Here is a 13,659-nt window from a genome sequence, read left to right as displayed (position 1 = left end):
CTGATTTTTATTATATTTTATATCTTTCCTGACTGTTATTCTTCATACTCATTGCAGAAAAATACTGGTGTCAACTGGCTGCCCAACCCCCAGCTCTTTGTGCCGAGCAGTGCAGTGAGGGAGGGGCTCGAATCATACTCTTACTGGGGCTCAGTGAGACCCAGTGCCTGGCTGGGGACGGAGGTCCTGCCTGCTCAAGACATCACAGGGAGCTAACATTTTTTTTTAATATTTTATTTTATTTTATTTTATTTTATTTTATTTTATTTTATTTTATTTTATTTTATTTTATTTTATTTCATTTCATTTGAGAGAGAGCATGAGCTGGAGGAGGAACAGAGGTGAGGGACAAGCAGACTCCACGCTGAGCACAGAGCCAGACAGACACAGGGATCAATTCTAAGAGCCCTAGATCATGACCTGAGCCGAAATCAAACGTCAGACCCTTAACCGACTGAGCCACCCAGGTGCCCAGGAGCTAACACTTCGCAGCATTGGCCTTCAACTCTGCATTGCTTCTAGTGGATGAAAACAGAAACCCAAAGAATCATTTGTTTGTCATTAAAGACCATATGGCCATTCTGTTTCGATTAGAGAACGTTCAGAAGGTCACAGAATTTCCAAGCAGAAGAGATGGTTAGGAGCATCAGCCATGCTCCTCAGCTGTAGGGACTAGCGATTTTCTACACGGGGCTAAAGAAGATGAGAGGTATCGGGGCTGTGCTTTGAATAAGCATGTGCAGCATGTGTGTGACTGGTGATGCTTTACGGGAAACAGAGGTCACTGCTGGTGTAGACCTGGTAGTGTTCTACTTACCTCACCCAGTCATGAATGATGCAGTTGTTCATCGTGTCTGGAACAAAATCTGCTTTGTGACAGATGTTCAGAATACTAAGGAAGGACACGTGGCTCATCTCTAATAGATTGAGTTGAACATCATCTTGTTTTTATTATTATTTAGGCCGATGATTTGTCAGCTTTTAGAAGGATTCACACAAACAAAATAAACTACCTTTCGTCCAAAACGATGGCACCTGAAAATGTTTTCTAGGACCCAGTTCGATTAATGAATGGAATAGTGTCTGTGATCACAGTCTCCGGAGGTTTAGCTATTTTCTTCTTCCAAAGCAAGACACTGCAGGTAGAAGAAGGAGTCTGTGATCCTGTAAAAGGAGCACAGCGGCTTCCTGCCTTTCATATCTCCACCCTAACTCACGCACACACTGGGAAAGTCACCTCTGCAAGTGTGAGCCGCGCTCTGCTGTCGCCTTGGAGGCATAACTGCACACCTGGGCTTTATCAGAGTAGATGTCCTTCCTTATAACCCGTGCCAGGGCTGTTGCTGGAGTAATGTGCCTTTTGCTTCACGAAGAATATGACTCCATAAGTTGCAATTTAATACAGATCTTTTATTGTATTAGGAAAAGTGATTTGCTCTCACCCTTTACGCACACAGTGGTCTAGCCGCACTCCCAAATTCAGCAATTAACTTTGTTCACATTCTCGAAATTCAGTAGTTATCAGGTAGGAATCTTACCTTTTTATGGCTCCTTTTTTACAAGTGAGGAAACTGTGGTCGTTTATTGAAATTAAGCAGTATCTTTAAGTATATACCCAAAATGTCCCTGTTTGAAGCGATAATAGCTCACTGAAGGTTTTCTGTCTTCTTTTGAAACAGCTGTGGTCTGCATAGCATTAAACCTGCAGAAAGTTAGTATTAAAGTCTACATCCTACAAAAATGAGGCTTTGGTAATTTTTTAAAAATTCTTTCACCAGAGAATATTGGTTTTTGTATCCTTTCTATGTGTAGAAGCAATTCAGGTGTTAAGTCTTAGCGTGGTTTGGATTTTATTAAGTGCTCATAATGTTCTAAGCATGCTGTTGGGTATTTTAACCTTAATATAGCAGTTAAGAGGAAATTTTCACAGTGGGTTATGACTTTATGTTTTCTTTTCTCTACCAGAAGTATGTGTCCTTGTATCAAAAGAAATTACGTTAACTATATAAGTATTTAAAAATCTAAGGTACAAAAGACTATTTTTTTTTTTACAAAAAACTGTATCTAAAATATATGGTTAAAAGACTTTTTTTCATGATTTGTAGGACTGTCAGTGGTAAATTATGGTTGCCATGTAACCACGCCCCTTCTAAATTTTTGGATTGTCAAATACTGTTTTGATCTGCGTAACATCTAAAGTCCATGGCAGGGACACCTGGGTGGCTCAGTCGTTAAGTTTCTGCTTTCAGCCCAGGGCGTGATCCTGGCTTTCTGGGATCGAGCCCAGCATCGGGCTCCCTGCTCCGCTGGGAGCCTGCTTCTTCCTTTCCCACTCCCCCTGCTCGTGTTCCCTCTCTCGCTGGCTGTTTCTTTGTCAAAGAAGTAAATAAAATCTTTAAAAATAAAAATAAAAGTCCATGGCAATTGTGATGCTAGGTCCAAGGGCACTTTGACGAAAACATGTCCCTTTTGGAACATCAGTTAAGGTGACAAAATTCTGAATTACCTCTTTACTCTTACTAGAGTTGACCATGTAAAATTACTAGAGAATCGATGAATGTCATGGAGACTGTTGGGATCCCAGTAGAGCAACCACAGACAACATTGTCCAGCCATTCCTAGACCAGAGTGGCTGAGTTCCGCCCTGGCTGTAAATCAGTGATGTAAATGCTGTAACACACTTCAGAACCGCAGCTAGCGTAAGGGGCCTTTGGCAGATAGATCTTGTTTGTCAGTGAAGGAAAAATCTGGTAAGATTATGAAAAAAAGTATATACCATAAACTGGAATAATTTGAATGTGCAAATTGAGGTCATTTTTATTCTAATTAAGGTTTTAAAAAAAACTGTTTCTGCCTGTTATTTTTTAGAAAAATAACAAGCCTAAGACAGGGACCATCTGTTATACTGACCACTTCACAAGATGTTACATTTATTCAGATATAATGATGTGATTTGCAGTATCAGATGTAAGGCCTGGTCTTTCAGATCGGCTGTGATTGTGCGTGCACCAAACCACTCAAGTGATTTTACTCTGTGTTGTAAGATTGACCCTGCTGCTGTATGCATTCCAACGATGCAGTACACACGCACGTTCCTAGGAGCAGTTTATGGAAGTAGTAGCGTGGGAGCAAACATGTTTTTGAAGGGTCTTCCCGAGAAGCCAGGGACTTCAAGGAGTCCAGCCCTGAATGAGCTTTGCTGTGTTTTGTTTATATATATTTTAATTGGTTTTATTTTTTTAAGATTTTATTTTTAAGTCATCTCCACACCCAACGTGGGGCTCAAACTCAGAGCCCTGAGATCAAGAGTCGCACGCTCCACTGACTGAGCCAGCCAATATATGCCCCAATATATGTATATTTGAAGAGCAACTCAAGGTCTGTGAAATCCATTGGATTTACCTCTTCTCAGTGGCTACCGGGTATTTATTTAGCACTGGTGTAATTTGGGACCTGTGCACATACAAAAATCAACCGTAAGTGACTAACCTTCAAAGTAATAAGAGTTGCCTATTGTTTAATCCATGGGCTAATGAGAAATGTTTCAGAAGTTTATTTTTGTAGTTCTTTACTAAATAAAGTGATGTTTTCCACTCCTAAAAGGCATGTAGGTGACCACAGTACAGTTTAAGGCAATATTGCTAAAGGATCTTCAGTTTAAAAATGCCACTGTACCTTTCATAGGCTCCCGTAGGTGGAAGAGCTGGGAACCTTTTGTGCTTTGGCATTTATAAAATCAGCCAATGTGAAAGGATTATGTTTATTAAATGTGAATTCTTAGAAAGAGAAAAGAGTGGTAAAGGTAGTTCTATTTTCCCTTCTCCCTTAGGGTACCAAAATTACAACAGACAGGCCTTTTAGGAAGTGTTTCTGTGACTGACTTTGTGAAATTATGGTTTATTAAAGAATTTTTTACTCTTCCTGCTTTTAAAGAGCATTTAGCACAGCCTGCAGTAAAAGCACATACAGTAAGAGTAAAAATCCATCAAGACTCAAAAAGGCAAAAAGCAAGTAGTAAAAACAGAGAAGAAAAGAGATTTTATATATTAAAAAGAAGAAGAATGACTGAACAGCCTGAACTCTAAGAGAAGTTACTTAATTAAACATAAATCCTAGTCTCTTAATCTCTTATCAGAGTATATATAGCAGGTAGGATCATGGGTTGCAGAGATTCTTCTTTGTTTCTAATTAAATTTTTTTTTCAATTGTGATAAAATACCCGTAACATAAAATTTACCCACTTAACCATTTCGGCCGCGCAGTTCAGTAGCGCTAACTACATTCACAGCGCTGTGTAAATAAGTGCTCATCCCCACCCCCCTCCCCCAGCCCCCGGGAGTAGCCATTCTGCTTTCTGTCTCTAGGGCTTTCCCTGCTCCAGGTACCTCATGTAAGTGGAATCATACAGCATTTGACTTTTTGTGACTGGCTTATTTACTTAACAATATCATTCTGTCCATTTGTGTTGGAGCATGTGTCAGAATATCCTTTTTAAGGCTAAGTAAGAGTCCATTAGATGTCTGTACCACATTTTGTTTATCCAGTCATCTTTCAAAGGACACTTGGGTTGCTTCCACACTTTGGATATTGTGAATAATGCTGCTGTGAACATACATGTACAAATGTCTCTCCGAGACCCTGCTTTAAGTATTTGCAAAGACGCTTTTAAGAAGTTAGCTTGCATTCTCCCTTAGAAGCCACAGTGTAAGGAGTCACAGTAGGTGTTCAGGTTAATACTTAGAGCTCCTGAGTTCTGCAGATACCCATAGTTTGGAATGGTTTGTAGTTTGGGCTTATCAAATATTTACTTCTAACAGAATAGAACATAAATACGATTCCAGGATTCCATTTAGTTTGGGTCAGCAATTTCCCAAATCAACTGCTTCCAGATGGACCTCCAGATAACCAAGCTTTTCAAATACTTTTTTAATAGTGACAAAGCTTTTCAAATACTTTTTTAATAGTGTCTTGGTAAGCCAGTACTTGAATACCAAAACAGAAGTGTTCCTTGTGACAGCCATTGACCCATTGGTTCAAAGGACAATCTCCATAAAGTAGCGCAACACTGGTAACATAATAATGGCAAGATGGCGTGGGTCCTATAGATACAAAAGTTGTTCAGTTCTTTAGCTAAATTAAAAGCAGGCAATTAGCATACAAATCATTTAAGTTGTGAATATCCTGGGCCGCCTGGGGGGTTTAGTCAGTTAAGCTTCCAATTCTTGATTTTGGCTCAGGTCATGATCTCAGGCTTGTGAGATGGAGCCTCACCTTCAGCGGGGAGTCTGCTTGAGATTCCCTCTTTCCCTCTGCCTCTTCCCCTCCCCCTGCTCGCTTGCTCTCTCTCTCACACTCTTTCTCTCTCTCTTCCCCAAATAAATAAAATCTTTAACAAAAAATAAATTATGAACATCCTTACTACTCTGATTATAATGGGGCTTTTTCTAATTCCCACTGTTAGCATGAAAGTGAACTCCATTTTCAACCCCAAACTCTCTCAAAAGCCAGAAAAAATATATTTTCCAACTCTTCAATTATTCACTTTTGTTCCAAGTTAATCAGGTTTGGAGATATTAGATTATTTTAATATTTTAAAACTATTTCCAAATGACCATATGATTGTAGTTTAGTGTAATGGGTGTTCTGAGAGAGAACCAGATGAAGTTATAGCTATGCATAAAATTGGTTTCTTAGTTTGAGAAAATGACAAGTTTGCAAAACTATTGAAATATTTCTTTTTTCTTTTTTTTTTTTTCCAAAGTGTTTTTTAAAAAATATTTTAGGACTATCATTCTTGTAGATTTTATCCCAAGGCCTTTGGAATCAGAACTGGGTCTCTGTGCCCATTTTGGTTGTTGTATTTATTTATCCAAAAATAGAGTTCATTCTGTTCCTGCAAATGAGACGTTTAGAAACGGATGACATGTGCCCGCTGTGCAGAATGCTGTCAGTTATTCAGGTCTGATGTTCACTTTAATACAGGGGTATTCCTACTTCAGTAATCTCCTACTGCCTTTACATTAGTTCAGCGTTCAGGGATAACTTTTGCATTGACTTCTATTTTGTAGAAGCATTATACAAATTTCATCTTTTTCCCAGTCGTTCATGTATTTTTACATTATTCTACTGGAAATGAGGTAAGATTATAAAATGAATAAAAGCATATAGAAAAGAGTATTTCTGTGAAGTAATATTGCAAAATTAATACCAGTATCGTGCCAAAAAGATTGTCCTTGTTTCAACTTCTATGGATGTACATTTCCGTGCATTTAATCTAATTGTGCAAAAATGATGTGATGTAAAATGTGTTTTTAAGATGGCCTATTTTCTTGAGAGTTCAAGCTATATTGAGTACCCAGTGCTCTTCATTTAGAGAACTCAATTTCAGGCAGTGGAAACAGCGGTGGAGTTTGAAAACACAAAATCTCGTAATGGGGAGCAAAGGATAAACAAATGAGTGCATGTAATAACAAAACATATGAGGTACCAAACATCTCTTCATAATTGGAAAGAGGGGCCCTGGAGAAAATGGCTAAAAAGCAGTGGGCTGCTGGCCAGCATGGAGAGAGAAGATGACATGAGGTGCAAAGCGGAGAACCTGGGGTTGGCTCCTGGCTGCATCGTGTACCTTCATTTCCTTATTGTGAACATGAGGGTAATTCTTCACAAGGCACTGTGAGAATTAGCAAGACTAAATTTAGTGTTGGTGGGTGGTAGGCACCGCATAAGTGATCGCTGTGAAGACCACGGAGGTTACTCAGGGAATAAGACCCCAAGAAAGAGGTAAGGAGATGCTGTTGGTACCGAAGGAGCAAAACAAGCTTCCTTTAGGCTTGTTGCCACACACTCACGTTCTCATCGGTCTTCAAGTAGAGTCTGAGGTCTGTAAGTCACCTTTAACCTGTGTGTGGATGTTTTATCAACACATCTGAGAACAGATACACTTTGACACGGAGGTGCTTAGTCCTCACGTTCTACTCCAGGCAAGTTCCTTCCACCTCCCTGAAAATCTACTCCCTCTCTTGGTTTTTCTCCTGCCTTACCCGACCTATAGAAATAATAGCAACAATACAATATTGTTTTCCTGTAAAGTCATCTTAAGAATTTGAATATTCCTTGCTTTGTTTTAACCAAAATGATCATTGGTCTCTCAAGAAGAATTTTATTTTCTTTATTATACCGGAAAAAAAAAAGCTAATAGTACTTTATAATTTAAGAATTTGCATATAATTGGTCTCTACATTTCTGCAAGGTTGGAATTATTATTAGTATCCCAGTTTGACCTGCAGTTAGTCTGGGTCTCAGAAGTGGCATGATCGCAGACTCCCAAAGCCAACACCCCGAAGGGCAGATGGGCTGCACATCTGCAGACCCCGCTGGGGTGAAGCCAAGGGTGCTGTCTCCTGTACTGTCTCCAGCACCAGGTGGCCTTAGGGACCAAATGCATAGCAGTCCACTCATTACCTTGTCTAGCATCAAATGCACGTTGTGCTGTATTCCATGGATATCTTGATTTGTAATCCACTCCACCCGATTTTACAACCTAAATCTCTCCTTTTGTTGAGAAAGTTTTGAAGAACTTCACAAATTCCATATCTGTTTTATTAGACATTTGATCTTACTTTGTGTAAATGTTCAGTATTCTCTTGCTCTAATCATCATCATATGCAAATTGTCATTTTGTTGTCTTCACTTTTTTCTTCTCTCTCATTCATTCATGAAATATTTATTGAGCAAAGATTGATACATGACACTTGGCTATCATATTCTACTTGACATTCAAAAAGATTAGCCAGACATGGATCCTGCCTTTAAGAAGCTTGTAGTTAGCAATCAAAATGGTGGAACTGAACTGAGCCTTTTTTTTTCTCTAAGCACATAGAAATTCTGCATTTAAAAAAGAAAGTCTTAAATATATAGGCAAGCTTAAAAAGATTTAAAAAAAAAATGCAGGTGCAAGAAGAGGGAATTCACAGCCAGAGTGGTTTAACTTGGAACTAAAGCTATAGTTGGCCCACAGACTAGTGGATGTAGATAAATGCCTTCGGGGTGCATATTAGAACACAAACAGGAACAGCAGACAAGAATGTCGACTCCTCCAGCAAGGCTAGGGCCTGAAATGGAGCCTCTTGCATAAAGCAATGGCTCTCAACGATTTCACTGTCTCCTAACAAGGACAGTAAAACTCAACATGCCAGCCAGCCCAGGGACATGGCAGGGAAGCTGAAAGAAATAAGAAACACAAGCCTGTATCACATCAAATGTGGAATCTAAATTTAAATTACACAAGTCTTGCAAAAAGCATTTTAGCTAAGAAATTAGCATAAAAACTGGTCCAAAACAAGTGAAATGCTTATACCCCCAACAGTTATAAATGCTGAAACTTCCGGTAGAGTCCCTTCCACAGGGCAGTGCCCCTTGGATTCACCCAGGCCAAAACAGTACATGGTAGGTATGCATATTAGCATCCCGAAAAGGTGAACAAACAAAAAAATCTGAAAGAAACTATGAGATATAATACTAAAAGTATTCAGAGATATAATAGGTAAAGATATAATTTAGAGAAAGAAGATATAATTGCCAGAAATAAGTATCTTATGGAAGATAGCAGAGATGTCTGAGAAAGAACTAAATAGAATATTTCTAGTCACCTAGACATGAAAAAATACTGTCATTAAAACACTGTAGACATTAAACATATTAGAAACAGAAAAATGTGTAGCTTGAAAATAGATCTGAGAAAATCACCTAGAATACAGTCCAGAGAGAGAAAAAGAAATATGAAAGGAAGGTTGATGTGGAAGACACAGTGAAGAAGGTCCAACGCACTGCTAATAGGAGTTCAAAAAGAAAAAGTAACAAGGGTGGGATAGAGTGATACTTGAAGAAACAATGTCTAGGACATCTTAGAACTGAAGAAATACCTTCACCTTCAAAGCAAATAGGGATATTGAGTCCTGAGCAGGAGAAATAAAGATTACTCTGCACTCAGGTAACTTCACTGCAGACATCAAGTAAACAGGGAATTTGGGATAAGCTACCAAAGAGAAAATGCAGGTTATCTGTAAAGAATGACAACTAGACTAACAAGAAATTTCTGCAAAAGCAGCTCTTAAGGCCCAACTATAGTGGAGTACTATCCTCAAAATACTGAGGGCAATTACCTGTCAAGCTGGAAATCTATAACTTCATAAAGAAGGTGAAATAAAGAGATTTTCAAACAAATCAAGACTGAAAGACTTGACCCTTTAATGACTGACCACTGTTGACTTATGAAAAAATATTCCTTAATATGTAGGAAACCAAACCCCAAAGTATGGAGTAAAGTACAAGAAACAGTGGTGATCAAAGAAACCCATTAGTAATGAGACAAATGAGGGCCTGTGGGTGTGAGGAGAGAAGGGCTGATTTCAGGGGTGAGGTGAAAGCAGGTATAATTTAAGTTCTCAAGAGCTGTAACAAGGAGAACTGGAAACAGTAGACCAAAGACATTTTACTTTGTTTGTTTGTTTGTTTGTTGCTCGTGGAAAAGCTACTGATCAACTTTTGACTTTTAAGTATGCAAATTCAGAACTTGATAATTATTTAAAGAGTAAAAATAAAATGTGTACTTTCTAAATCCAGTCCTGGAGCAGAGGGGGATTTTTTTTAAAGCTGGATCAACCCAGTAAAAGGAAGGGAAGTGGAAACGGAGAAGGAAAAGAGGAGAGAAAGTTAAAATGGTAGGGAAAAAATCCAAAACCATCAGTAATCATGATAAAGGAGAACAGATTAAACTGAGTTGTTAAAATACACACACTGAGATTTTTTAAATTCAGTTTTTTGCTGCTTATATAAGAGATGTGAAATAAAATTATTTGGGACATTTGAAAATAAGGGATTAAAAAAAAAAGGGCATACCAGGCAAATTCTAAAGAAAGAGCAGAAGAAAGTAGAAGGAAGGAAGGAAGAGAGAAAGGAAGAAACAAAATTATCAGACAAAATTTTTAAAGCAAAAAAATACTATGATTAAAGATGTTGTTACTTAGTGATAGAAGAGGAGGAGCTAACAATAAAATGGGTAAAGATATGAAGGAAACAAATCACCAGAGAAGAAACCCAAAGGGTCAGAAAACATTTGAAAAATGTTCAGCCTACTGGTGTTAATGGAAATGCAAATAAAAGCACCAATGGGGCTATCCTTTCAGCCCCTATCAGCTGGCAACAAACTTGGTGGGGGTGTGGAATAAAAGGAAAATCTTCTCTCTGACTGGCTGGAATGAAAGCAGCAGATGTGCACCGATGTGTGACTCAGCGATTCTGCTTTCATTCTGTATCCAGATTAATGCCCGAGGATGCTCCTTGGGCATCATTCGTAATAGCGGTAAAGAGGAAACAATCCAAGTCACCACCGGTAGTGGAATGGATAAGTAAATCGTGATGTAGTCAAACAGATGAAACTTGCATCAGTGAAAATGAATTACCTTACAGTTACCTGTATTAAAATGGATACATCTCAGAATTATAACATTGAATAAAAATAAGTTGCAGAAGGATGTGCATATCTAATTTCAAATGTACATAAAACAAAGCAGGTACTGTATGCTGTTTTTACAGATACATGCATGTGGTAGTAAAATACATACATCTGAGAGGAAAGGTAGTCCCCCAAAGTGGGCGGGTCCCTTCTTGAATGAAGATGAATGGGAAGCGGGAGGAAGAGAGAGCAGGGCCTAACTCTGCCATGTTTAATTTTTAAAGATTTGAAGTAAATATGACAAAAATATTAGCATTTATTTACATTGTTTGTTCTGGATGGCAGATGCATAGGCTCTTGCTATTATTCTGTGTTGTGTATGTTTCAAACATTTTCATAATTAAAAATATCTTCCAGAGTATGGGAGACAAAAGACATACAATAATAATGCAGAGAAAATGTTCTGTGTTCCATTATGGGTTCTATACAGGTGGCTTTCAGAGTTGGGATGAAAGGGGTTCCTGCCAATGAGGGGAACGCAAGAATTCATGCTGGGAGAGGTGTCGCAGTGTTGCTGTCCTACAGACTCCCACCTGCTATCCAGCACCTTTGGGAATATATCAGCCATCGTGACCTCTTTCTCTGTTTCTTTGGCCTTTATCAAGTCTGTTCCCATTTTTCACCAATAGCCTCTTTTTTCACTTACTAGATTCTGGTCATCATAAAGCAATAGTTACCAGGACCTCCCAAAAGACTTATTACTTTGAGAAGGAAAATCTTAAAAACTAATTGATGCTTTCCTCATGGAAAGAGACAATGATGACTTCTGTTGTTATATAATGTAGATTTTTATGGAAACATTTGGGTGCACTTGGGGGGCTCAGTCAGTTGAGCATCAGACTCTTGGTTTTGGCTCAGGTTGTGATTTCATGGGCCGTGGGATCGAGCCCTGGATTGGGCTCTGCGCTCAGTGGGGAATCTGCTTGAAGATTCTCTCCCTCTGCCCCCCCACCTCTCTCTCAAATAAATCTTGAAAAAAAAAAAAAGACATTTATACTTGGTGGAGGGAGAGGATTGGTTGATTGACCAAGTGGAACTATGCATATATTGCCCCAAATTCCTGACATAGGAAATGTAGGGGTTCAGAGCTGACAGCCAAGAAAGAATTCTTGAGACATCTGGTGCAAAAAGGTGGTTTTATTAAAGCATGGGGGCAGGACCTGTAGGCAGAATGAGCTGCCCTGGGGTCATGAGAAGTGGCCGATTATATACTTTCAAGTTCGGAGAGGGTTAGGGTAGTGTAAGTCTCTAAGGAATTTAGGAAGCAAGGTTTCCAGGACCTTGAGGGGGCTAGCTATTGTTAGGAAAAGGTCATTTATTACTGTCTAATAAAACCTGAGTCATGAGACCATTCAGATGTGTATCAGTGGCCATATGCTCGGAGGATGATTGCCAACATATATCTTGGGGTGGGTAGTGATAAAGGAAGTTCCCAAAGGAATTTTTATATATTAAGTAGACTTACAGGATCCTGGGGGATTAGGATAATGTTAAGCTAAGATTACCTTTTACCCTTAGCAAAGTATTAACATCAAGGCAGCTGAGTTCCTAGAGGAAGTTCCCTCTACCTGTTTCAAGAACTTGTCAATGGGCTATAAGTACTTAGGAAATTTAATTTTTTCTTTTGGCTTTGTTTCCCACACTGCTTCTTCCCTTTATCAGAAAGATTCTATTCAAGGTTCTTACATTTCAAAATTTTGTTCAATTTCCTTTTTAAATGTGCTGCTTCAAATAATAACAGTCATGTTTCGTGACCTGTGTAAGGGAGGTCCGTGTGGAAATAAGACTGGCCGTCACTGTCCTGTGTTCACAGCATCTAGTACAGTTTGTCAAAATAGTTCAGTGCTTGGTATCTCCAGCGGAAAAGGAGCAGAAGTTTGTGGGCTTCCCCCCGCATCATTACTCTTGACACAAAGTGAAATAATGGCACACTTTGGAAAGGTTTGGTTTCTGTGCTGACACATTGTCGCAGGGTACTGGGAAATGGCATGGCAGTGTCGGTCTAGAAGCAGTTTAGCCATCAGTGTGAAAGGCCTCTAACTTGTGTTTGGATACATACCTGCTCCATGTTGAAGCCAAAGGGAAACTCTGACGCAGATCTCTTATTAAGCTGCCTTGGGCCACAGTCTGGGCTTGATAACGAAAATTGTATTCTCAGAACTTTTTTTTTTTTTTCATTTCCTTTGCAGAGAGAAGATGCATCAGTCTGCCATGTACGAACTATGCCAGGGGATGCACCAGATCAGCCTTCAGTTCGTTCGCCTGCAGCTCACCTTTGAAGAATACACCATAATGAAAGTCCTGCTGCTGCTAAGCACAAGTACGTTGATGTCCACTTGTGCACGTTTTCTACATTGTCAGATAATCCGACCTCTAAGGAGATTAGCTTATTCTCAGTGTCAGGTAGTTGGTATAAAAAAAAAAAAAAAAAAAAAAACCTCAAGGAAGTGAGAGAAGGTCTTTGGTGAACTAAGATACTTGGAGAGTATGAGGCTTTGGGTAAAGAAAGCATATTTCTTCCTCCATCCGACCACTAAGTATTTACCAGGTGTCTGTTATATGGGTGGTAGGATTAGGCAATTCGGCTACCTCAAGGGTGCAGGAGGTGCAGTTTCTGCCCTCAGCGAGTTTTACTATAAGATAAAGTCAGAGATACTTTAAATACATTGTAGAAAGGGATTATCCAATCGTGAGAGCAGATAAAGAGCATCACCGTGGCTGAGAAAAGGGAGGAGCGTATTTAGTTCTGGGGGTCAGGGAGGGATTCATGGTGAAGCTGCATCTTGGCGAGTTTTGCAAGGGTTATGAATTGGATATGAGGTCTGAGATGGCATTCCCATCAGGGTACAATGTGAGGGAGTGTGGAAATGTAGGAAAGCATAATCCAGGCATTTAAGAACTTAGTTCTGGGAGAGGTATTTTGCCCATTCATTTTTAGATTTTTTTTCTTCTTCCTGTATTCATTTAATTTTTCAAGGTGCATAAGGTGACGTTGGGTTGAAGAGGAGTGGGGAATAAGGTGGGGATGAAGGTTGGACCAGGATATTCAGTGTCTCTTGAAGACACCTGACCTTCATTGGCTGGGCAGAGGAGTGCAGCACCTCGGGCTTTGAGCAGTGGGGTGACAAGACCCAAGCTGTATT

The 13,659-nt window shown here is 39.3% G+C and overlaps 1 protein-coding gene across 4 annotated transcripts in view; it reads left to right on the top strand.

The window, feature by feature from the left end:
- NR3C2 (nuclear receptor subfamily 3 group C member 2) overlaps positions 1–13,659 on the top strand; it is a 323,747-nt gene that overhangs the window by 270,161 nt on the left and 39,927 nt on the right. For all 4 annotated transcript variants that reach the window (XM_057310111.1, XM_044384353.3, XM_026499446.4 and 1 more), the window contains exon 7: positions 12,706–12,836. In XM_057310111.1, the coding sequence (XP_057166094.1) occupies positions 12,706–12,836 (131 nt within the window). The remainder of the gene's footprint in view (positions 1–12,705; positions 12,837–13,659) is intronic.

The sequence above is a fragment of the Ursus arctos genome, unplaced genomic scaffold (assembly GCF_023065955.2).
Source record: "Ursus arctos isolate Adak ecotype North America unplaced genomic scaffold, UrsArc2.0 scaffold_11, whole genome shotgun sequence".
NCBI classification, from domain to species: domain Eukaryota; kingdom Metazoa; phylum Chordata; class Mammalia; order Carnivora; family Ursidae; genus Ursus; species Ursus arctos.
Note: the sequence above shows the minus strand (reverse complement) of the source record. Positions and strands in the feature narration are given on the sequence as shown.